This window comes from Macaca mulatta, chromosome 1, assembly GCF_049350105.2.
Source record: "Macaca mulatta isolate MMU2019108-1 chromosome 1, T2T-MMU8v2.0, whole genome shotgun sequence".
Lineage (NCBI taxonomy): Eukaryota > Metazoa > Chordata > Mammalia > Primates > Cercopithecidae > Macaca > Macaca mulatta.
Genome location: NC_133406.1, coordinates 194313769 through 194339304, shown reverse-complemented (window position 1 = coordinate 194339304; position 25536 = coordinate 194313769). Strand labels below are relative to the sequence as shown.

Here is a 25536-nt window from a genome sequence, read left to right as displayed (position 1 = left end):
CTTGCTTGAGCCCAGGAGGTCAAGGCTACAGTGAGCTGTGATGGCGCCACTGCACTTCAGCCTGCGTGACAAAGCAAGACTCTGTTTGGAAAAAAAAAAAAAAAGACCTACTGTAATGCCACATCATCTCAATATATAGAATGTTTTCATCCTAGATTGGACACAGTGGCTAATGCCTATAATCCCAGCACTTTGGGAGGCTGAGGCAGAAAGATTAGCTCAGGAGTTTGAAACCATCCTGGGCAACATAGTGAGACCTCCAACTCTACAAATAATTAACAAAATTAGTCAGGAATGGTGGCACATGCCTATGGTTCCAGCTACCTGAGAGGCTGAGGTGGGAGATTGAGCCTGGGAGGTCAAGGCTGCAGTGAGCTGTGATAGTGCCACTGAACTCCAGGTTGGACAACACAGTGAGATCGTGTCTCGAAACTTTCTTCTTATGCCCTTTGCAGAATTTTCCTCTGAAGAACAGCTTTTGTTCTGGCAGGGAGCTAATTTGGCTAGATTTTTAATTCCAAATCAATCATCTGCAGCAGAGGGCAGAAGCTAAAATCTTCATCCAGTTCTACCTTCTACCTGCTGCTTTTTTTTTTTTTTTTTTTTTTTTCTGGGTTTCTTGTTACCCCTGCACAAGTATACGTAAGCAGTCAACCAAAGAATTGGGAGGACTTGTCTTACCCAAATGTTGGGGCTCACCCCCTCTGCAACACTCTCCTTTTTAGGATTTCTCCTGTAACTTTTTGGTTGCCCTGCCTGCCTCAAACTCTGTTCCCTGACACCTCAAGGTAATAAAGCTGTGTCTTCACACCAGAGTTCCTTCCAGATTGGGGAATGCCCTAAGCAAGAGGCCACAGCTTCTCTAATCTCACCAGTTGCAGTTGTATTTGGCCACTGTCCAGTGCCCTGGAATAATTGGTTTTTCAAAATATTTTTTTCCCTAGAGTTTGTCATTGTTATTTGTGGGAGGGTTAATCTGACTACATTTATTTGCTATTACTGGAAACTAGAACCAGAAATATTTATTTATTTATTTATTTTTGAAACAAAGTCTCGTTCTGTCGTTCTGGCTGGAGTGCAGTGGTGTGATCTTGGCTCACTGCAACCTCCGCCTCCTGAGTTCAAGCGACTCTCCTGCCTCAGCCTCATGAGTAGCTGGGATTACAGGTGCCTGCCACCACGCCCATCTAATTTTTGTGCTTTTAGTAGAGACAGGGCTTCACCATTTTGGACAGGCTGTTCTCAAACTCCTGACCTAAAGTGATCTGCCCGCCACAGCCTCCCAAACAATTAATACTTAATTAAAACGATATTTCTCTCCAGAATTCTTTGTTTTGAGATAGTATCTTGCTCTGTCCTCCAGGTTGGAGTGCAATGGCACAATCTCGGCTCACTGCAGCTTGACCTTCCAGGCTCAAGAGATCATTCCAAGCTCAGCCTCTGCAATAGCTAGGACTACAGCTGTGCACCACCATGCCTGGCTAATTTTTTTGTAGAGATGGGGTTTCTCTGTGTCTGGAAGTCCTGGGCTCAAGCAATCCTCCCGCCTCAGCCTCCCAAAGTGCTGGAATTACAGGTGTGAGCCACCATGCCCGACCTCAGAATTCTTGATAACCCTGTGAGGATGGCTTAAGCTATAGTCAGGTGTGTGACCTTGGACAAGTTACTAGCCTATCTAGGCCTGTTTCCTCACTTACAAAATGGGGACAAGAATAAACCTACCTCATAGTCATGAGCATTACATGAATTTTTTTATCTTAGAAGCTCAGAAATGCCTGGTGGTAAATACTATATATATATATACCCTTATCATTATTAGTGAGAACCTAGGTTGTGCATGCCGCTGTTGGGTGCTTTACACACATTAATTTACTTGTCAGAATAACCTTCGGGGGGAGGTACTATTCTAATGCCACTTTAGATATGAAGAAGCTGACGTTTTGAGAGATTGGATGATTAAATCTAAGACTCCAAACACCACGCTTCCTCCAACGCGGTTTGGCCTTGGAGAGGAAGGCAGCTTCTTTCAAGACATCCCTGAGCGAGAAAGTCGCGTCATCCGGGGACTCCCACTGCCCTAGTCCACCACGTGGCAGTCTGGGCCGAATGCCTCGCCCCACTTTCTGGGTGGGCGAGGCCTGACTCCAACCCCGGCCCTCTGCTATAGACCTGGCACCACTGTAGATGCAATCCAAACTCCCAGAAATGTGCCGCCTTTCATAATCCCCAGTTGTCCACAACAGGTGGTAACTCCTCCGCTGCTCAATGTGGCGTAAATCGTCCCTTCCATAGCTGCGGGACCACAGCTCACCGACCTGGGACAAACGCCCAAGACAGGGGCCGAATTCCAGCTCGCAGGCAGTAATTCTGCCCCGCTCCTCCCCGCCCATTCCAGCTCTTCTAGCCCTGCCCCGCTCCTCTAGCCCAACCTCCCCCCGCTGTTGGCCCCGCCCCTCCCCGCCCAGTCCAGCTCTTCTCGCCCCGCCCCGCTCTTCTCGCCCAACCGCTCACCTCTGATGGCCCCGCCCTTCGCCCCCCACATTCCCCCTCCTGCCCCGCCCTCTCCCCGCCCCGTCCCGTCCCCGCCCCTCTCTTCTCGCCCAACCGCCCACCTCTGTTGGCCCCGCCCTTCCACCTAAGTCACGCCTCCTAGTAGGTCAATTTAGCTTCTCCAGCTCCACAGCCCAGACTCCTCATTGGGCGCAGCACTATTCCCGCCTCTTCCTTGGGTCGCGAGGGCCGAACTCATCGAACACAGCCAATGGGTGATACGACAGCAGCGCGGCGGGAGGTTCGATTGACCCGGTCTTGGCGGGTCGGTGAGTCTTGGCGGCTGTTAACGCGCGCTTTGGGAAGAGGAAGGTTGAGAGGGAGGTGCTGGGGTCTGCGTCCATCTCTGTCGCTCTTTTCAGCCCCTCCTGGTATTCCCCTCCTAACCTGGGTCTTTTACAGACCCCGCGTGGCTTCCTGCTCGACCTCCCTGAGTCTTATCCTGGTTTCCACCTCCAGCCCTGGGAAATCTCCTTTCTCCGGACTTGCCCTCCCCACCCAGGCCTCGGACTTTCACCACAGCTTCTCTTTCCTGGCCAGTGATTACCCCCCCAATCCCCCCACCCCCACCCCGCCCCGCCGCGCAACTACCTCCTCCCTTCACCCGGACTGGGACCATCATCCCCACTCCACTCCGCCCAGTCTGGGACCATCATCCCCACTCCACTCCGCCCAGTCTGGGACTCCACCTGCCTCCTCCCCCAGTCCCACACTAATCTCTGCTTGGTCTCTTCCACTTTGGCCTAATCTCTCGTCTCGGCTTACTGAGGACGGACACTCTCACAGTTTGGGTCCAAACCCCAGTTCCTGGACGGAGTCCCGCCATCCATGCCCCCTCTTTAGTTAGCCGGTCCTCTCAATAATGTAGCAGCCCCCTCTGCTGATTAGACCCTGGTCCTCCTACACGCTTAGCCGCTGCCTGCTTTTGACCTTTGGCTCATGGGTACTTGACGTTTTAAACTCCTAGGCCCAGGATGGTAAGTGTGGGCCTAGGGGTGACTGGGAGTAGCCCTGGGTCAGGGTCTGACAGGCCTAGGCTGCAGGATCCTTGCAGGCTCTGTTTCCGTTCTCCCCTTACAGAGGAGGAGCTTGGCTCCCAGCCAGCTGGCCAAGAGAAAGCCTGGAGGCGGGTCCTCTAAAGATGAAGACTGGCAACCTGGCCTAGTGGTGAGCACTCAAGGGGACAGGGAAGGGGGGTTTTCTGTTTGGGCAGAAAAGAAGCCAGGACTTGGTTTCTAGGGTTACACAGCCAACTCCAGATGCCTCTTTTGTATGTTCAGTAAACTTTTAATGAGTACTTACTGTGTGCCAGGCATTGAACAAGATTAATAAAATCTTTGTCCTCAGAGGAGTCACTAGAAGCTAATATAACCTCAGTTTTCCTGGTGGGAAAAGGTATTCTAAAGCAAAAGAGCCGGTTGGATTGGACCTTTTGACTCTGTTTGGAAAAAAGGGCTACACAACAGCAATTAGCAGCCTGCTCTTTTGCTCTTTGTCCCCTGCCCAGTGTCACAGAACAGTAGAGTGTTCTGGGCCTCCCTTAGAGTCCTGGGCTCACTTGGGCCTAGATCTGACAGGTTGGGTCCTTCCAGTCCTTGCTCATACTGAAGTACAGTATATTCTATTTTAGGTTGGGCCCTGTGCGCTGCTTCCTGTTTTGGAGGCTTGCTGGGGCTGGCTATGGGCAGGACCTATGTAAACCAAAATAAATAGGACAGTGCAGCATGGACTTCAGAGAATAAGAGCAGTTCAAGAAGTAGGGGCTTGGCCACTGGAACTTTGAAGGAAGGGATCAGCTATGCAAGGACTAGAAGGCACTTTTTGGCAGGAGCAGTGTGCGAATAAGGTGTGGGGTGGGGGTGCTGGTGTTTGTTTCAGGTGTGTCTGATAGGATCACTGAAGCTTCAAATATCCTGGCAAACTGGCACAAGTGGGTTCTTGCCTAATGGCTTGGTGGGATTTGCTCAATAGTTGTACCGTGGTGTGCAAGGGGCTCCTCTACCTGTGTAGGAGGGCACATTGGCTGCCCCTTGCCACGTACATGGGTCTCAGACTTGAACTTGGGGCAGCATTCTCTGCAGCTGGGTCTGCTGTCAGTTGCTGCTGAAGATGCTTTTTTTTTTTTTTTTTTTTTTTTTTTTGAGACGGAGTCTTGCTCTGTCGCCCAGGCTGGGGTGCAGTGGCCGGATCTCAGCTCACTGCAAGCTCCGCCTCCCAGGTTTACGCCATTCTCCTACCTCAGCCTCCCGAGTAGCTGGGACTACAGGCGCCCGCCAACCCGCCCGGCTAGTTTTTTTGCATTTTTTAGTAGAGACGGGGTTTCACCATGTTAGCGAGGATGGTCTCGATCTCCTGACCTTGTGATCCGCCCGTCTCGGCCTCCCAAAGTGCTGGGATTACAGGCTTGAGCCACCGCGCCCGGCCTGAAGATGCTTTTAGTGCCAGTGTCCTCACGGCCATGGGTGGCCTGAGTGGGGAGTGGCCTCAGTGGCCTGGGATTTGAAGGCAGCTGTACTCTTGCCCCTTGGAAACTCAGCGAAGTGTTTGGTTGCTCAATCATTCCATGGAGCTTTTGGAGTGAAGCTTTGGGGCCACCAGGACTCCATGCTGTTGGTAGACTTGCTTTTCATAGGCCCGTTTTATTTACCTTTTCCATTGCCCCTGCTCAGTTTAGGCAGGTTATTTAACTGCATTAAGCTCCAGTTTTATCACCTCTTAAATAAGGATAATAAATCTATATAATAGAGTAGCTATGAAGATGATACATTGTAACACGCATGAAGAATTTAGCACAGTGCCTGGCACTTAATAAGCACTTCAAGTGTTAGTTGCCATTATGGTGATTTCTGTGGTCTTCTAGACTTCACCTTTCCCAATTCTCTCTCCTAGACTCCTAGGAAACGGAAATCCAGCAGTGAGACCCAGATCCAGGAGTGTTTCCTGTCTCCTTTTCGGAAACCTTTGAGTCAGCTAACCAATCAACCACCTTGTCTGGACAGCAGTCAGCATGTAAGCCAGAACTGCAACCTGCATGTATATGTCTGCGCCCAGTCACTCAGCCTAGGTAGACTCCTGTCCCTGTAGACTCCTGTCCCTGTAGACTCCCTCAGTACTTTCTAGAGTGGCCAGAAGACACACATCTGTGGGGGCTTTGGACCTGCCCACAGCTGCTGGGGCCTGCTTAGAGAGGTGTGCCTAACTTGTGCCTGGTTTATAGTAGCTACATGGGCACCAGATATCAGATGGTTCAGATTCCTGAGGAAAGGAGGGTAAAGGAACTAGGATCCTCATGTCAGCTCAGACTCTGACTCTGTATATGACTTTAAGGAGTACCAGAGTCATATATTTCCTGTAGTAAAGTCAAACTTAATCACCACCATGGCAGGTTCTGTGCATTGCCTCATGTAATTCTCACGTTTTAAGATGAGAAAACTGGCTGGGCGCGGTGGCTCAAGCCTGTAATCCCAGCACTTTGGGAGGCCGAGACGGGCGGATCACAAGGTCAGGAGATCGAGACCATCCTGGCTAACACGGTGAAACCCCGTCTCTACTAAAAAATACAAAAAACTAGCCGGGCGAGGTGGCGGCGCCTGTGGTCCCAGCTACTCGGGAGGCTGAGGCAGGAGAATGGCGGGAACCCGGGAGGCGGAGCTTGCAGTGAGCTGAGATCTGGCCACTGCACTCCAGCCTGGGCAACAGAGCGAGACTCCGTCTCAAAAAAAAAAAAAAAAAAAAAAAGATGAGAAAACTGAGTCTCAGAAGGGTTAAGTAATTTGCTCAGAGTGGGTGGAGCAGATCTGCCTAGCTCCAAAGCTTTTCCACTAAGCTTTATGAGTAATGTTTTGAAGGAAAACTAGGAATACATAATGGAGATTAGTCATTTGTGCATTCAGCAAACATTTAAACACAGTTTTGTGGCCAGGCGGGGTGGCTCACGCCTGTAATCCCAGCACTTCAGGAGGCCGAGGTGGGTGGATCACCTGAGGTTAGGAGTTTGAGACCAGCCTGGCCAACATGGTTAAGCCCCTTCTCTACTAAAAATACAAAAATTAACTGGGCACGGTGTCATATGCCTGTAGTCCCAGCTACTCAGGAGGCTGAGGCATGAGAATCACTTGAAACCCGGGAGGCAGAGGTTGCAGTGAGTCAAGATCGTGCCACTGCACTCCAGCCTGGACAAGAGTGAGACTTGGTCTCAAAAAAAAAAAAAAAAACTTAACTAAATAAAAACAGTTTTGGGCCAGGTGCAGTGGCTCATGCCTGTAATCCCAGCCCTTTAGGAGGCCAAAGCAGATGGATCACCTGAGGTCAGGAGTTCAAGACCAGCCTGGCAAACATGTTGAAATCCTGTCTCTACTAAAAATACAGAGAAAATTAGCCAGGCATGGTGGTACATGCCTGTAATCCCAGCTACTTGGGAGGCTGAGGCAGGAGAATCACTTGAACCCGGGAGGCGGAGGTTGCAGTGAGCCAAGATCGTGCCATTGCGCTCTAGCCTGGGCAACGAGAGTGAAAATCCATCCCAAAAACAAAAAAAACAACAGTTTTGTGTAATACTTGATAAATATAGATATATCGCATAAGTTATAAAACACAAACACCTGTGAACCCATCAGCCAGGACTAGAACATTGTCAAACCCATAATCCCTTTTCCCTTCTCCAGAGGTAATCACTATCTTGAATTGTATCCATTATCTTTTGCTTTTATGACAGTTTTAGCATACATACAAAAATCACTAATACAGCCTCAGCAACAGAGTGAGACTCCATCTCAAAAAAAATAATCACTAATACATTTTTTAATTGGTTTTATGAACTTTAAAAAATGGTGTTGGGTAGGCGTGTTGGTTCACACCTATAATCCCAGCATTCTAGGAGGCCGAGGTAGGCAGATGGCTTGAGCTCAGGAGTTTGAGACCAACCCAGGCAACATGATGAAACCCCATCTCTATCAAAAATACAAAAAAAAATTAGCTGGGCATGGTGGCGTGTGCCTGTTGTCCCAGCTACCTGGGAGGCTGACATGGGAGGATCGCTTAAGCCTAGGAGGCAGAGGTTGCAGTCAGGCGAGATCGGCACCATTGCACTCCAGCCTGGGTCACAGAGCGAGACCCCATCTCAAAAGAAAGAAAATGGTATTAAAATGGTGTGTAATCTTCTGGGACTGTTTCATTCAGGATTTATTCGAAGTTGTCCTGTGTAACTACATGGCATAAGTGCAGTTGTGGGAGTGCATAACAGGAGACCTACGGGTCTGGACATTGGGGAAGACCTGCCTCTGAAAGATGTGCTGTTAAGTCTTGAAAGATATGAGGGGTTAGACAGGTGAAGAGAGTGGAAAACATTCTTATTTATTTATTTATTTATTTTTTGAGACGGAGTCTCGCTCAGTCGCCCAGGCTGGAGTGCAGTGGGGCGATCTGGGCTCACTGCAAGCTCCGCCTCCTTGGTTCACGCCATTCTCCTGCCTCGGCCTCCTAAGTAGCTGGGACTACAGGTGCCTGCCACCACGCCAGGCTAATTTGTTTTGTATTTTCAGTAGAGACAGGGTTTCACCGTGTTAGCCAGGATGGTCTCGATCTCCTGACCTCGTGATCCGCCCGTCTCGGCCTCCCAAAGTGCTGGGATTACAGGCGTGAGCCACCGTGCCCGGCCAGGAGTGGAAAATATTCTAATAGAAGGAACAGCTTATTGGAAAGCCTGGCAACAATAGAGGCAGGTACTGAAAAGAGAGTGTGGGGAGTTGGGGGATGGTGGTGAGAGATGAGAGTTGGAGAGCTATGCAGAGGCTAAGAGTGGAAGGCTTTTCAGAAGCCATGCTAGGAGAGTCTGGACTAAGGTCATTGAAGAGCTTTAGAAGTGTTTTAAGTGGGGGTGGGAGGTAACAGCAGTGTAGAATATCTTTTGGATGCGGAGAGACTGGAGGTAGGGAAACAGTGAGAAAGCTATTGCAGGTGGCCAAACAAGAGAGAATTATGCCCTGGACGTGGGTTTTAGGGGAATGGGGAATGGGAAGAAGTAGGTGGATTTTGAGAGAGACTTAAAAATGACAAGTGGAAAAACTTGGGATTGATTACATGTGGGGAGAGGGAAAATTGAGGATGAAGTTGGGATTTTAGGCTTGGGCAAGGTAGATGGATGGTGGTGTCATTTGCTGAGATAGGGAACGCAGAAGAGGAATGGCATTTGGTGGGAGGGAGATGGCGGGCACTGTAATCAGGGGGCCCATGAAGTTGAATGTATTATACAAAAGCTATTGTCTTTTAATAGCAAAGTTACAGGAACAGAACAGAAGATAGACAACATTAAAAATGTACTTGCAGGCTGGGCATGGTGGCGCATACCTGTAATCCCAGCACTTTGGGAGGCCGAGGCAGGAGGATCACTTGAGCCCAGGAGTTTGAGACCAACTTGAGCAACGTAGTGAGACCCTATCTCTAAAAAACAATAAATAAATTGGCTGTATGTGGTTGCATGTGACTATAGTCCCAGCTACTCTGGAGACTGAGGTGGGAGGATCATTTGAGCTGAGGAGGTCAAGGGTGCAGTGACACATGATACTGTCACTGCACTCCACCCTGAGTGACAGAGACCCTGTCTCAAAAGGAAAAAAAATACTTGCATATAGGAAAATTCAGAAAAGTATAGTTAATGGGTAGAATCTGCTGTGTGATAAGAATGCTACTAACACTGTTTAGTTGCTGTCAATAAGAAATTGTATTTTAAAAAATCCATTGTCCAGAAGATATGAACAGGTTTGTTTATAATTGTTATAGAATTGAAGTGCTGAAACTTGTTCACTGAAACATTTTGACTTGTATTAATGCTTTACATCGCTACATTTATATTAAGAATTCACACAAAAGGCCAGGCAAGGTGGCTCACGCCTGTAATCCCAGCACTTTGGAAGGCTGAGGTGGGCGGATCACGAGGTCAGGAGATCAGAGATTGAGACCATCCTGGCTAACACAGTAAAACTCCATCTCTACTAAAAAATACAAAAAATTAGCTGGGCGTGGTGGTGGGCGCCTGTAGTCCCAGCTACTTGGGAGGCTGAGGAATGGTATGAACCTGGGAGGTGGAGCTTGTAGTGAGCTGAGATCGCGCCACTGCACTCTAGCCTGGCGACAGAGTGAGACTCCGTCTAAAAAAAAAAAAAAAAAAAAAGAATTCACACAAAAAATAAAAATGGTGGAAAAACTGCAATACCTGATTTCTGTCCCCTATTTTTCTACTCACAGTGATATACTTAGGTATTCCTTTTTTTTTTTTGAGACAGGGTCTTGTGCTCTCACCCAGACTGGAGTGCAGTGGTGCTATCTTGGCTCACCACCTTACTTACCTCCATTCTCCTTCAGCTGGAGCTTGGTGAGCTAACACTGCACTTAGAGAGCAATGGTGGTCTTTAATTCCTTTTAAAATCAGAAGAAAGGCCGGACGCGGTGGCTCAAGCCTGTAATCCCAGCACTTTGGGAGGCCGAGACGGGCGGATCACGAGGTCAGGAGATCGAGACCATCCTGGCGAACACGGTGAAACCCCGTCTCTACTAAAAAATACAAAAAAACTAGCCGGGTGAGGTGGCGGGCGCCTGTAGTCCCAGCTACTCGGGAGGCTGAGGCAGGAGAATGGCGTAAACCCGGGAGGCAGAGCTTGCAGTGAGCTGAGATCCGGCCACTGCACTCCAGCCTGGGCGACAGAGCCAGACTCCATCTCAAAAAAAAAAAAAAAAAAAAAAAAAATCAGAAGAAAAATAATACATAGTAATCTAGCCTGATTATACTATTATATTTATCTTTATACCAACGCAGTCTTTTTTGTTTTTGTTTTTTCTTTTTTTTCATAGGGAGTCTTGCTCTGTCGCTCAGAATGGAGTGTGGTGGCGTGATCTTGGTGCACTGCAACCTCCGCCTCCCAGGTTCAGCCTATTCTCCTGCCTCAGCCTCCTGAGTAGCTGGGATTACAGGCACCCACCACCACGCCTGGCAAATTTTTGTATTTTTAGTAGAGACACGGTTTTACCATGTTGGCCAGGCTGGTCTTGAACTCTTGACCTTGAGTGATCTGCCTGCCTTGGCCTCCCAAAATGCTGGTATTACAGGCGTGAGCCGCTGCATCTGGCCTTTTTTTTTTTTTTTTTTAATGGAGGAAGGGGCCCCAAAGGCAAAAGTGCCTGGGGCTCACAAGAGTCATAGTGTGGCCTTGGAGATGAGGACATTAGCCTTAGACATGATGATTTTGAAGTCTCTACAGGAGATCTAGGTCTGCAGTCGTTTGCAAATGTGGATGTGGAGTAAGGTATAACTAGAAATATATCTGGGACTCATTAGCATAGATATATTTTATACCTGTTAAATAGATTGGTGAATGTGTAGTCAGAAGATCTGAGGGCTAAAGCCTGAGCCCTGGGGAGCACTGACTTTGTTTTTTTTTTCTGAGACAGGGTCTCGCTGTGTCGCCCAGGCTGGAATGCAGTGGTGCGATCACGGGTCACTGCAGCCTCAATCTCAGGCTCGAGTATTGCTGCCACCTCAGCCTCTGGAGTAGCTAGGACCACAGATGTGCGCCACCACACCTGGCTAATTTTTAAATGATATGTAGAGATCAGGTCGCACTATGTTGCCCAGGCAGGTTTCAAACTCCTGGGTTCTAGCAATCCTCCTGTCTTGGCCTCCCAGAGTGCTAGGATTACAGATGTGTGTCACTGCAGCTGGTTGGGAGCACTGAGCTCTGGGAGTGGGGTGAGGGTTAAAAGGCAGAGGAAAAAGAGCTCGTTAGGGGACTAAAGATGAGATCCCGGAAAGGTGGAGAGTAGTGTCATGGAAGTCAAAGGCAGAAAATATTTGAGAAAGAGTGGCCAGCTTCGTCAAGTAAGATACATGTCCATTGGAATTAGGGTCATGTAGGCCATTCGTGATCTTGGCCAGAGTGGAAGGGGCAGAAGACAGGAAGAGTGGGAGGAAAGAAGGGGAGCTATATAAACTTAGTAGAAGTTTGCCTGTGGAGGGGAGGAGATAAGGAATCAAATGAATATTTATTTTTAAGATAGGAGATAATTAAGTCCATTTTAAATACTGGTAAGAGCTAGTAGAGGGAGAGGCTGAGATACAAGAGTGATCAGTCATAACAGAGTGATTCTCTGCAGAAATGGGAAGCTTTAGCCTTGGTGGGGAGGAGGGATGCTGTCATCTATCAGAAGGAAAGATTGATATGAATTATCAGTAACCAAATGAACAGAGAATGAGAGCATGCTACCTCCCTGCCCCCTCCTATAAAGACTGGTGAGTCACCAGACCAGATCCCTGAAGGTTGGCCATTCTTTTTTTTTTTAATTATTTATTTTTTTTAAAATTTTTTTGAGACAGGGTCTTGCTCTATGGCCCAGGCTGGAGTACAGTGGCGCGATCTTGACTCACTGCAACCTCCGCCTCCCAGGTTCAAGTTATCCTTGTGCCTCAACCCCCCAAGTAGCTGGGATTATAGGTGCCCGCCACCATGCCCAGCTCAGTGTTTTGTATTTTTAGTAGAGAGGGGGTTTCACCATGTTGGCAAGGCAGGTCTCGAACTCCTGACCTCAAGTGACCTGCCTGCCTGCCTTGACCTCCCAAAGTGCTGGGATTACAGGCGTGCACTGTGCCTGGCCAGCCATTCCATTTTGCAGACTGAGCCCTCAGATGTTTTTGGCCAGGGGTCTCCACATTCTTCCTTGCCAGTTATGCAAGCCTGTAGTTCTCCCTGCAGAACCTATGGTTCCTGTGTTCTATTGAAAGTCTTTTTAAATTTGGAGCATACATTCTTGGATACTCAGAGCCTCAAATCTAGCCTTCTGTACTGATAATTTTGAAAATATTTCTGTTTTAGAATTGATGCCATATTAAAAAGAAAATTAGGGTCCATCTCCTTTTCCTCTCATTTGACTTAAGAGTAGCTTTTTTGGCCGGGCGCGGTGGCTCAAGTCTGTAATCCCATCACTTTGGGAGGCCAAGACGGGCGGATCACAAGGTCAGGAGATTGAGACCATCCTGGCTAACACGGTGAAACCCCGTCTCTACTAAAAAACATACAAAAAACTAGCCGGGTGAGGTGGCGGGCGCCTGTAGTCCCAGCTACTTGGGAGGGCTGCGGCAGGAGAATGGCGTAAACCTGGGAGGCGGAGCTTGCAGTGAGCTGGGATCCGGCCGCTGCACTCCAGCCTGGGCGACAGAGCGAGACTTTGTCTCAAAAAAAAAAAAAAAAAAGAGTAGCTTTTTTTTTTTTTCCTTTGAGGCAGGTCTTGCTGTCACCCAGGCTGGAGTGCAATGGTGTAATCATAGCTCACTGCAGCCTTGAACTCCTAGGCTCAAGTGATCTTCCCGCCTTGGCTTTCCGAGTAGCTGGGACCGTGTGCCACAGTGCCTGGGTAATTTTTAAATTTTGTTTAGGGGGTGTGTCGGGCGGGGTCTCACTACGTTGCCTTACACTGGTCTCAAAATCCTGGACTTAAGCGGTCCTCCCACCTCAGCCTCCCAAAGCACTGGGGTTATAAGCATGAGCCACTGCACTGGCCAAGGGTCCTTTTTGTTAGCATCTTTCATAATGATTATCATTGCTGTTCATAGTTACAGTCATGCTAATCAAAAATAGTAAAGGCTGGGCATGATGGCTCATGCCTATAATCCCAGCACTCTGGGAGGCCGAGGTGAGAAGATCCCTTGAGCCAGGACTTAGAGACTGCAGTGAGGTATGATCACCACTACTGTACTCCAGCCTGGGCGACAAAGTGAGACCCTGTCTGTTTTAAAAAAAAAAAAAAAAGTGTCAATAAAGGATTTTATTCACATGCAAAGAAGTTTGAAAATAAACAAAAGCATTTGAGTTTTTTGCCAACTTTGCCCTCATGTTATGTTACTTAGTGTGATATTGTCATAGTGTGATATTGTCATGTTATTTAGTGTGATAAGGAAGTTCATTTCTACATACTCGTTTTCTGTCTTCTAATATCACAAAAAAAAATTCATTACTTTTTTTTAATTGAAAGTACATTTGAGGCCAGTTGCGATGGCTCATTCCTATAATCCCAGTACTTTGGGGGGCCAAGGTGGACGGATCACTTGAGGTCAGGAGTTCAAGACTAGCCTGGCCAACATGGTGAAACCTTGTCTCTACTAAAAATACCAAAATTAGTGAGGTGTGGTGGCGTGCGCCTGTAGTCCCAGCTACTTGGGAGGCTGAGGCAGGAGAATTGCTTGAACCCGGGAGGCAGAGGTTGCAGTGAGCTGAGATTGCACCATTGCACTCTAGCTGGGCGACAGAGTGAGACTCTGTCTCCAAAAAAAAAAAAAAAAAAAAAAAAAAAACCCAAAAAACAAATAAAGTACATTTGAGTTTCTAGACATTTATGATGTGTGAAGAAATGAGTCAGAAAACAAAGGTAAAAATATCAGGGCAGGCTTGCTTTTTTTTCCTACTAGACTATGTTTTTTGCTAGAAGGGACATATTTTCATTACTGCTTTTTCCACTAATATATTCCCATTAAAACTACCTTCAGAGTCTCTGCTCTTTATTTCTCTTTGATCTCTTGGGTTCCAGCTCTGGTTTTGTTGAGGTTCATAGGCTATCACAGTTCCGCAAAGGGCTCAGGTGTGTGTGGACCAGAACTTCCATGGGAGCTGTCAGAAGTAGTTCAGTGTTAATTTTTCTGCCTTCTCTACTCCTGCCCCAGCCCCATAGCCCACGGAATAATGCTGGTTCAAGGCAGAAGTGCTTGTAGAGAGGCTTCTTGCCCTTAGGTGGAGGAGTCACCAGTGCTACCTCTCTAGGACCCACATGTCTACCTGCTGTCACCCTTGTCCCACTTGCTTTTTCTTAGTGTTGGGCTTAGCTTCTCTCTCATGTCCCTTTCTCATGTTCCTTCTCTTGTGCTTTACATGGCAGGAAGCTGCTGGGTCTGGGCTGATCTGTATGGCTGTACTCAGACTGGGTGAGAGGCCACATTGCCTACTGAGTACAAGTAAGGACCCTAGAACCAGGAAAGTCCTGCGTTTATAATGGCTTTGTGATTTGAGAAAGTGACTTAATCACCCTGAGCTTCAGTTTGCTCATCTGTAAAATGGGAACACCAGTAATATATGGACCTCATACAGCTATTGGGATTAAATGGTAACATGAATGCAAGAGGCTTAGCTCTGTGTCTAGCATACATTGGTAGCCATCATTATTTTTATTTATATTTTTAAATATATATTTTAAAAATAGAGATAGGGGTCTTGCTATATTGCCCAGGCTGGTCTCGAACTCCCAGACCTAAGTGATCCTCCTGCCTTGGCCTCCCAAAGTGTTAGCATTACAGGTGTGAGCCACCATGCTCGGCCTGGTGTTGTTAATATTATTTTATTAATACTATGGCTCCCATTTCCCCTACTATCACTACTCTTTGATGAGCTGTTTAGTTCCCAAGGAGGCTGATGTGAGTATTAGATATATTAGGCAGAACTGATGTGGCCAAAAAAAAAAAAAAAAGAATTGTGAGGTATGTGAGGTATGCTTGGGAAGGTGTAGCCCTATATGACAGTGGTTAAACCCAGACATTGGAATTCTCTGTTATTACTCGGGTTGGCTAAGTCTGTGGTAGTTGCTTTCCAAGGTGCTATACCCTAGGGAAGAGCTAGGTATGTTCACTGGCATCTTTAATGAGTGAAAGGTTTCATGGGTTCTAAGCTTCATGGTTGACTGAGGCTGGGCCCTTCCTTCTGCTATCCCTGGATACTTGTAGAACCTTACATAAAGCCTCGAGGATGGACGCTGTTGTACCAAACCTAATGTGAAGCATATCATGATATTGTCTCGTAACATCTCCAATCAGTCCTGAATCCCTGTTTCTCCTTTCTTTTTAGGAAGCATTTATTCGAAGCATTTTGTCAAAGCCTTTCAAAGTCCCCATTCCAAATTATCAAGGTAAAATGGAGGTTTTTCTATTTTTGAAATCAGTCATATGTATGTGTGCCTGAATAAATTAAAAACCTGCTTTTGTAAATACAAGCTTAGCTGGGAATTGAAGGTGCCAGTCCAGCAGTGGCTGTGTTTGGGGTGACCCTCCTGAGGCCTGCATGAAAACTGTGTTAGCCTCAGTAACGGCTGCCAAGACTAACTGCCCCTCATCTTCTTGGTAGAGGTGTCCCATTGCTCAGAAAGTTCCTGGTGGGCCAAGATGGCTGATGGACCTGGGCTTCATTCAATCCAAGTGCATTCAGTAGCATCTCTTTTATGACGCTGACTGTGTGGGAGGCCTAAATTCTGTTAAGGTTTTTTCCCTGTCTCATATAGGGTACAGCATGATGCTAAAACCGGGGCTTGGAGGAGTAGGGAGGCCAGCTTTCTCTCTCTCTCTCTCTTTTTTTTTCTTTTTTAAAAATTTAATAGAGATAGGATTTCACTATGTTGACCAGGCTGATCTCGAACTCCTGGGCTCAAGCGATCCTCCCACCTCGACCTCTCAAAAAGTGTTGGGACTACAGGCTTGAGACACTATGCTTGGCTGTGGCCAGCTCTCAGGAGCTCTCAGAAAGCTCTATGAAAGCCCCATTTAGAATTTCAGGCCTTCCCAGGATTGTGTTGAGTTGAAATGAACCAGACCTGGCACCTCAGAAGTTTGTAATGGAATGGGAGAAATAAAACAGGAAAAGCTCTGATTCAAAGCAGAATAATTCTGGGGGCTGGGTGTGGTGGCTCACGCCTGCAATACCAGCACTTTGGGAGCCCAAGGCGGGCAGATCACCTGAGGTCAGGAGTTCAAGACCAGCCTGGACAACATGGTGAAACCCTGTCTCTACGAAAAAAATACAAAAATTAGCCAGATGTGGTGACGGGAGCCTATAATCCCAGCTTCTTGGGAGGCTAAGGCAGGAGAATTGCTTGAACCCAGGAGGCAGAGATGGCAGTGAGCCAAGATTGTGCCATTGCACTCTAGCCTGGGCAATAGAGTGAGACTCCATCTCTAAAAAAAGCAGAATGGGATAATGGTCGTTTAGAGATGCCCAAACTGAGTTTGGAGGCATTCTCAGAGAGAGAGGGTCATATGGGAGCTCAAGAAATGTTATGTGAAGGACAAGTATTTGAGTTGGGCTTGCTGGAGCTCCTAAACATAGGTTCAGGTGATGGAATGATTATTGGTTTGTAGGTCCTCTGGGCTCTCGGGCATTGGGCCTGAAAAGGGCTGGGGTCCGCCGGGCCCTCCATGACCCCCTGGAAAAAGATGCCTTGGTTCTGTATGAGCCTCCCCCGCTGAGTGCCCACGACCAGCTGAAGCTTGACAAGTATGTGCACTGGTATTTTGTAAGCAGTTCTGGTCCTCTGTACATGCATGCATACTTGGGAGGGTAGAGGGTATTTTGGTGTGATTTCTCTTTAGGATTGGCATGTGTTTTCAGAGAGTAGATGATTGGGGAAGGTGACTGCCTGGGGAAGAGCCTGTGGTCATGTCCAGTGAGTAGGCATTCCTCATCCCCTCCTGCCTTCCCAGGATGCTCACTTAGGAGGAGGAGTGATTGAGGTGATGACATAGGGAACCCATTCCTCTCTGAGCTAACTTTCTAACTCCTAAAATAGGAATTTGCTATGGTTTTATGACTTATCAGCCAAGAAGGTCTTCTCTTAGGCAGCTGCCTCTGTTGCCTCTGGATCAGCAGGACACAGCTTCCTGAGGGTGCTCCCTTGCCCATGTCTGAGCACACTGTTTTCTTTGCTGTGTTTTCTCAGGGAGAAACTCCCTGTCCATGTGGTTGTTGACCCTATTCTCAGTAAGGTTTTGCGGCCTCATCAGAGAGAGGTAAATGAGGGTGAGGGGAATGAGGTGTGGGCTAGGGGCTGAGCCTGGGAGACTACCATCCCTGTGACAGCAGCAGCGTAGGTGCCAAAGTGGACTGAAGGCTGTTATTCTCTAGGGAGTGAAATTCCTGTGGGAGTGTGTCACCAGTCGGCGCATCCCTGGCAGCCATGGCTGCATCATGGCTGATGAGATGGGCCTGGGAAAGACGCTGCAGTGCATCACATTGATGTGGACACTTTTGCGTCAGAGTCCAGAGTGCAAGCCAGAAATTGACAAGGCAATGGTGGTGTCGCCTTCCAGCCTGGTGAAGAACTGGTATAATGAGGTTGGGAAATGGCTTGGAGGGAGGATCCAACCTCTGGCCATCGATGGAGGATCTAAGGACGAAATAGACCAAAAACTGGGTATGGAGCCTTAACAAAGATGGCTGCACTCTCCTGCATAGCCTGCTGCTTTCTTATGTGTATGCTCACTTATGGCCAGGGGGAAGGGCAATGCAGGGGTAGCAGAAAAGAGAATTTCCATTGAAAATAGTTGAAGTGGAGTCAGTTTCCAGGCTAAATTAAAAAACTGTTGAGTTGTTTTTTTTTTTTTTAAAGATTCTGAATTGTTCCCTTGACACCTTTTCTGTTGTAGAAGGATTCATGAACCAGCGTGGAGCCAGAGTGCCTTCTCCCATCCTCATAATTTCGTATGAGACCTTCCGCCTTCATGTTGGAGTCCTCCAGAAAGGAAGTGTTGGTCTGGTCATATGTGACGAGGTACTTGACTCAGCAGTCTGGGTGGTAGGAGAAAATCTGTCAAAATCTCTTCACTGAGTATTGCCTTCCAAGGACTGTGCTAGTCACTGGGGAATGCTGAAGACAGGATGCTGCCGTGGAGACAAGTGATAGGGAGAGCCTGTGATACCAAAATACAAGATACTGTCTGCCAAAAGAGGGCTTAAACAATGCTTAGAACTCCAAGGAGAGTGAGATGCTGGGGACTGATTGGCTTTGTTGTCTCCAGATAGTATCCCCGGACTAAAGAAGGACCTTGAAGGGTGGGTGGCAGTGTTTAGAGGATATAAACCAGAAAGTGTCTGAGAAAAGTCTTAACTTAGAGATTTATTTTGTCAAGGTTGAGGATGCTCTGGGGAAAAAGAGACACAAGCTACAGTAGGATCTGTAGCCTGTGCTTTTTCCAAAGCGGTTTTTGAGGACTTCAATATTTAAAGGGGGGCTGGGCACGATGATTCATGCCTGTAATCCCAGCACTTTGGGAGGCTGAGGTGAGTGGATCACTTGAGCCCAGAAGTTTGGGACCAGCCTGGGCAACATAGTGAAACCCCACCTCTACCTAAAAATAAAAATATTAGTCAAGTGTGGTGGTGCACCTGTAGTCCCAGCTGCTCGAGAGGCCGAGGTGGGAGAATCAGCTGAGCCCGGGAAGTGAGCAGAGATTGCGCCACTGCACTCCAGCTTGGATGATGGGGTGTGAAACCCTGTCTCAAAACACACATATGGCCAGGCGCGGTGGCTCATGCCTGTTATCAGCACTTTGGGAGGCCGAGGTGGGTGGATCATGAGGTCAGGAGTTTGAGAACAGCCTGGCCAAGATGGTGAAACCCCGTCTCTACTAAAAATACAAAAATTAGCTGGGCATAGTGGCAGGCACCTGTAATCCCACCTACTCGGGAGGCTGAGGCAGAAGAATCTCTTGAACCCAGGAGGCGGAGGTTGCAGTGAGCCTAGATCATGCCACTGCACTCTAGCCTGGGTGACAGAGCAAGACTCCGTCTCAAAAAAAACAAATTAAAAAGAAACAAAAACACACATATACACAGACACACATGACCCTTTCTCAAAAAAAAAAAAAAAAAAAAACCACACACAAACACACATAAAGGGGCAAGAGCAGGCTGGAGGGAAAGAGAAACCATCAGTTATGCATTCAGCTCAATAAATCTGCATTTTACATACAGTTAAGTAAATAAAGAGTAGAGGAAGAAGTCAAATACACATTTGTCTGGGAGGGAGGATTTCTAGTCTTGTCTTTGTCTTCTATCTGTAAAGATGAGCTGTTTATTTACATTGTCAGGGTGAGGGAGGCCACCTGGGGAGAGGCATGGCCTTCTGTCTACTGCTATCTGTTTAGGAACAAAAGGAAAGACAGTTTTTTGCATGACTAGTTCCCAAGCTTAACTTTTCCCTTTGGCATAGTTTGGGGTCCTGAGATGCCATTTTCCTTCCACAGGGAACAGGTTCTAGAATTAGAGACTTTTATTCATATCCTGACTCTGCCACTTACCAGCAGTGTGACCTTCAACAAGTTACTTTACTAGTTGAACCTTTGTTTCTACATCAGTAAAATGGGGTGATAATATCTGCCTCATAGGATTATTGTGAGGATTAAATGATATTATTAAGAAAAAGCTCTTATCGCAGTGCCTGGTATGTCATAAGACCTTGGCAAATGTAAGCTCTGGTGGTTATTCCAGGTGGGGGGTACTTGCAAGAACAAAAGCAGAGATAAGAAAGTCCATACACCTTGTAGTAGTAGTTTGTGTTGACTCCTTGTTCCTTCTCTCTGGGATTAAGGGAATATGGCCGTAGTTACTTCCTGGCCTTTTCCAGTATATGTGAATGGCAGTAGAGAGGCTAGTACTTAGGAAGTAGTGAGGGTGGCTGGGAGCTTCCGACTATAGAGAATTTTTCAGGACTTCCCAGTGGACTTGGCGACCCTGAGTCTATAGCCATTGTGTGCAACTTCTGGGGAGAGTTGAGCTCCTTTGTATACCCCTGAGGTTCTAGTGGAGAGGTAGCTGAAAGACTTGGCCCTATCTGTCAACCATTTGGCAGGCTAGGCTCAGCTCTGGGTACTGTAGATAAGGCCAGTTGTCTGAGGAACTTCAGAGAGGGGACAGAGGGAAAAAGCTTGCTTTTGGGTACCATGCTTTCTAGTTGTGAGCTATTTTCTGGTCAGTCATTGTCTGGCTGGTCTTCAGACTCCTAACTTCCTGGTAGGAGTAGGGAAGTTACCAGGTTGAGGTGAGGTACGCATGTTACTGCCCTGTGGTTCACTGGCATCTGCTTCATCACTGTGGAGGGAGACTATGCCAGGAGCCGGGTCCGAAGCATTATGGGAGGGGAAGGCAGGCTGTAGCTGTTGAGCCTTTGAGGATTAGGGAGCATCTAAATTTTTTTCTACCTTTTTTTTTTTTTTTTGAGACAAGGATCTTTGTTCTGTTGCCCAGATGGAGTGCAGTGATGTGATCTTGGCTCACCACAACCTCCACCTCCCAGGTTTAAGTGATTATCCTGCCTCAGCCACCTGAGTAGCTGATATTACAGGCGTGCACCACCACTCTGGCTAATTTTTGTATTTTTAGTAGAGATGGGGTTTCACCATGTTGGCCAGGCTGGTCTCGAACTCCTGGCCCCAAGTAATCTGTGACCTCGGCTTTCCAAAGTGCTGGGATTACAGGTTTGAGCCACTGTGCCCAGCCTTTTTCTTCTCCTTAGTGTTTTTTTCTTCCCCACTCTGTCCTGTTTTATGAGCTGACTCTGTGCAGGGCACAAGGGATGACGCTGCCTCTTATCACACTGCAGCCCCTTGGCTGTTTACCTTTCTACTTGTTTACCTTTTATTTTGTCAACTGTCAGGGATCTGAGAAACCGAAAGTCCTGAAAAGATAGTCATCTTACTCCAGGAAGGGAGAGGGTTTGTCCTGTTCAGACCCTGGATAGGGAAGGTGCCATTTCAGGCTTTCATGTTCTCAGCTCCCACAGCGTCTTCCTCCCAGCTAACGCATTTCTCTGGAACACAGTTTTTCATAATAACTTCTATGTACAAAATCTTTGATCCTCAATCAAAAGACATGGAATCAGCTCTGGCTTTGCCACTTACAAGCGTGACTTTCCACAGATGAGACTGCTCTGAGATTGTTTCTTCATCTGTAGAGTGGGTGACACAGGGGCTACTTGAAAGGGATATGATCCAGATCAAGAGAAAGGATATTTGGGAGCACTTTGTACAAGTGTATAAATAGCAGCGGGATTGACCTCATCATCATCTCAGTCTTAAAGATTAGGAGACAAACTCAGGGAAGTGCGTGGTGACTTGCCCAGGTTCACCCAGCGAGTACATAGTAAGCTGGAATGTGAATGCAGGTGTGAGATTCCAAGTCATGGCTCTTTTTCCTATCGCCCTCTGCCTCGGATGCTTGGTGCAGAAAGAAGCTTGCCTTGGGTATGGAAGGGTTGTCCCTGTGCTCCTCATCGAGACCCATGTGGATCCTTAGTGACTGATCCAATAGGGAACTGGGGTTGGCTTTCTCTTTTGCAGAGACAGGATAGTGTGGTAGCCCATTTCATTTGCTGGGTCATTTATTAAGTGCCTTTTGTGTGTCAGGCCCTGGAGATCTCACAGTGCTGTCCCTCAGGGAGCTTCAGTTTAGAAGATCTAATGGGTGGTGCTCATTTCCCCTGGACCTGTTGGGTGATTTCCTCTGACTTTCAAGTCTCATTTCCCTCTTCAGTTCAGAAGTCTAAACGTTTTTTTAGGGCTAGTACTTGGAGCCTCTAATATATATATATTTTTTAATTAAATTTCTAGGCTAAACACTGGCTCACACCTGTAATTCCAGGACTTTAGAAGGCTGAGGTGGGCGGATCACTTGAGGTCAGGATTTCAAGACTAGCCTGGCCAACATGGTGAAACCCTGTTTCTACTAAAAATACAAAAGTTAGCCCGGCATAGTGGCACATGCCTGTAATATAAGCTACTCAGGAAGCTGAGGCGCAAGAATTGCTTAAACTGGGGAGGCAGGCACATGCCACCACACCCAGCTAATTTTTGTATTTTTAGTAGAGAGAGGGTTTCACCATGTTGGCCAGGCTGAACTTGAACTCCTGACCTCAGGTGATCCACCTGCCTCCGCTTCCCAAAGTGCTAGGATTACAGGCATGAGCCACCATGCCCCGCTGGTTTATTTAATCTTTAATAGCAACATTGGTCATTATTTCATTCTTTCCTTCAACTAACATTCATTGAGCTTTGTCCTATACACTGAAATTATACAGGTGAATCTGACATAGTCTCTGCCTTAAGAAATCCTGGTCTCTGCCTAGTTGAGAAGATAAAGTACAGGAGAGTGATTAGCACTCTAGTACATATATTATGGATGAGGGCAGAGTGGTACAGTGTCCAGACTCTGAGTCATACAGGTCCTGAGTTCAAATCCCAGCTCTGCTACTTTCTACTGGCATGATTTTGGATAACTGTTTACCTCTCTAAATCTTAGTTTCTTCATCTCTAAAATGGATAATACAATTTCCATTCGTGTGGATTACAGAACAGAATACAGGTAAATTGTTTAGTTAGTACCATGCCTACCACATTAAACGGGTTCACTAAATAGTAGCAGCCATTATGTACATAGTGCCACAGGAGCACAGAGGTGAGAGAGACAAGCAGCCTGGAGTCACTGAGGAAGGCTTTGCATAGGAGGTGACATCTGAGGAACTTGCCTGTGGAAAAGAGCTCTAGGCAGAGAGGTGGCATGGGCAAAGAGACATAAGGAAATCCAGCATTAGGAGTGAGGAGGAGGTCAGGCTTCCTGGACTGTGACAAGCTTGGAGAGTGTCACAGAAGTTCACTGGGGTCTCATTGAGAAGGGCTTTGAATGCTAAGCTAGTGAGCTTAAAGAGCTTGGACTTGATGCTATAGATGGGAGAGTCAGTGAAGGGTCTGTGTTTAATTACGTTGTCAAAGCCTGACTCAAGGGAGCAACACTGATTGCTGATTCTTGGTTGAGTGGTTGAGTTTTGTGCGCATTACCCAGTGTGGGGCTGGATATAGAAAAGGTACCGGCCTGATCTTGCCCATGTACCTCTTGGAGAAAGAGGGAAGGTGGTCCTTTATGATTTTCTTGAAAAAGGCTTAAAAGAAGTAGTAGAGGAGTGGAGAGAATGGGAGGACAGGACAGGGAGAATAGGGATTGGGGAAGAGATGTAAAGGGAAGCAGAGGGAAGCTCTGTGGCTCTACTAGCTGTGTGGATTCTGGTGGGACATGGAGCCTGGGCCAAGTCCCTTTAACACTGATGGCCCAGACAAGGCCCGGAGTCTAATACAGAAGGCGTCTGGCTCAGAAGGTTCTGAGTTGGGTAGACTGATATAGAGGGAGGACTCCCTGAAAGCATGGGTTTGTCATATGGCCACATGATCTCTGAAGAGTATAGGTAGGCTGCCAAGGCTCTGGAGGTGGGGCAGGGAAAGGGATGGAAAGGAACAGAGGGAATCTCTGCTTTATGGGTATAACACTGGTCTGGAAACGAGAGGTCTGTCTTTTGAGCCTAACATTCTCCATAGTCAAGTGGGTAAACCCTGTCTTATGCTGCCCCCTGCCTATTTCCCAAAGCCCTAGAACCTGTAATGTTTTTGTTTTTTGTTGAGACAGTTCCTCACTATGTCACCCAGGTTGTAGTGCACTCATGGCTCACTGAAGTTTTGACCTCCCGGACTCAAGCGATCCTCCCACCTCAGCCTCCCAAGTAGCTGGGGCTATGGGTGTAAGCTGCTATGTCCAGCTCATTTTTGTATGTTTTGTAGAGATGGGGTTTCACCATGTTGGCCAGGCTGGTCTGGAATTCCTGGGCTCAAGTGATCTGCCTGCCTCGGCCTCCCAAAGTGCTGGGATTACAGGCGTGAGCCTCTGCACCTGGCCCGGAATGTTTTTGAGTGCTCTTTTCCTGTCTATACGAGACTTTGCTACTGTATAGAGAATGCCACGTTGCACTCTGAATAAGGATTCTTTTGTAGGGACACAGGCTCAAGAACTCTGAGAATCAGACTTACCAAGCCCTGGACAGCTTGAATACCAGCCGGCGGGTGCTCATCTCCGGAACTCCCATCCAGAATGATCTGCTTGAGTATTTCAGCTTGGTACATTTTGTTAATTCCGGCATCCTAGGTAAGAATCTAGCCTTGTTTGCCACATCAGAGAGGAGCCCTGCCTAGTCTTTGGGAGTATAACTCCAGCTGAGGAGAGAAAGAAGAGAATGCTAGTTATATGTGGGTCACTAGGCACTCTTGTAGGAAGGCTTCTCTTGTCAGGGAGTAGCAAAGCCATTGGGAGGCCTTGGATCTGCTGAGCAATTCAGCAAAGCCCATGTTGGCCATTTTTCCATTGCAGAGGTGGCAGGGGCTATACAGGGTGTGGTGTTATGACGAGCTGAGGGTGGAATTATTATTTTTGCTTCTCACATCCTAGCTCCCTTACAAGAGCTTTGGCCTCAGAGCAAGCTCTGTGTTGGGCAGATGTGTGTTTTTTAAAAATCATTTTAACCATTTTTAAGTGTAACAATTCAGTGGTATTAAGTACATTCACGTTGTGCAACCATCACCATCATCCATCTTCAGATTTTTTTTTTTCTATTTGCTAAACTGAAAATCTACCCATCTCCCCTTCCCTCCCAGTGCTTTGAGAGGCTGGGGTGGGAAGATCACTTGAGGCCAGTTCACGACCAGCCTGGGCAACATAGTGAGATCTCGTCTCTACAAAATAAGAAAATTAGCTGGGTGTGGTGGTGTGTGCTGCTGGTCCTAGCTACTTAGGGGGCTGTGATCATGCCATTGCACTCTAGCCTGGGCAACAGAGCAAGGCCCTGTCTCTAAAATAATAATAATAATAATAAAAACTCCTCATTCCTCCCTCCCCTAATCCCTGGCAACCACATATATATTTGTGAAAGGGTGTGTTAGTACCATCCCAACTTGCCAGTGCTCAAGAGTAAGCAGAGAACCTGCTGAGTGGCAAGATTATGACCAAGTGAACACATTTGTGTAACCACCATTAGATTAATTACTAACACTCACTTGGCAGCCCCTTTTCTAATCACTGTCCTCTCCTTTCACCCCAGCAGTAAACTCCTTCTTGACACTATAGGTTGGTTTTGCCTATTTTTGAATTTATATAAATGAAATCATATAGTATGTATTCCTTTATATCTGGTTTCTTTTGTTCAACATTATGTTTATAAAGTTTATCCACATTATGTGTAGCAGTACTTCATTCATTTTCATAATTGCATACTATTCCATGTTATGAATACACTAGAATTTATTCTACTGGTTTGGTTTTGTTTGTTGAGACAGAGTCTCTGTTGCCCAGGCTGGAGTACAGTGTTGCAATCATAGCTCAC

At 47.2% G+C, this 25536-nt stretch overlaps 1 protein-coding gene across 6 annotated transcripts in view; it reads left to right on the top strand.

The window, feature by feature from the left end:
- RAD54L (RAD54 like) overlaps window positions 1-25536 on the top strand; it is a 49681-nt gene that overhangs the window by 14334 nt on the left and 9811 nt on the right. The window contains exons 2-12 of one of the 6 annotated variants that reach the window (XM_077958733.1): window positions 1364-1644; window positions 2244-2361; window positions 2676-2819; window positions 3631-3717; window positions 5440-5559; window positions 15423-15483; window positions 16706-16841; window positions 17284-17353; window positions 17469-17757; window positions 17990-18114; window positions 24155-24305. In XM_077958733.1, coding sequence (XP_077814859.1) covers window positions 17532-17757; window positions 17990-18114; window positions 24155-24305 — 502 coding nt within the window. In that variant the 5' untranslated portion in view covers window positions 1364-1644; window positions 2244-2361; window positions 2676-2819; ... (4 more) ...; window positions 17284-17353; window positions 17469-17531. Of the gene's footprint in view, window positions 1-1363; window positions 1645-2243; window positions 3528-3630; window positions 3718-5439; window positions 5560-8186; window positions 8271-15422; window positions 15484-16705; window positions 16842-17283; window positions 17354-17468; window positions 17758-17989; window positions 18115-24154; window positions 24306-25536 lie in introns of those variants that run through there. The other 5 variants (XM_077958731.1, XM_077958726.1, XM_028834195.2 and 2 more) reach the window with 5 other exon arrangements.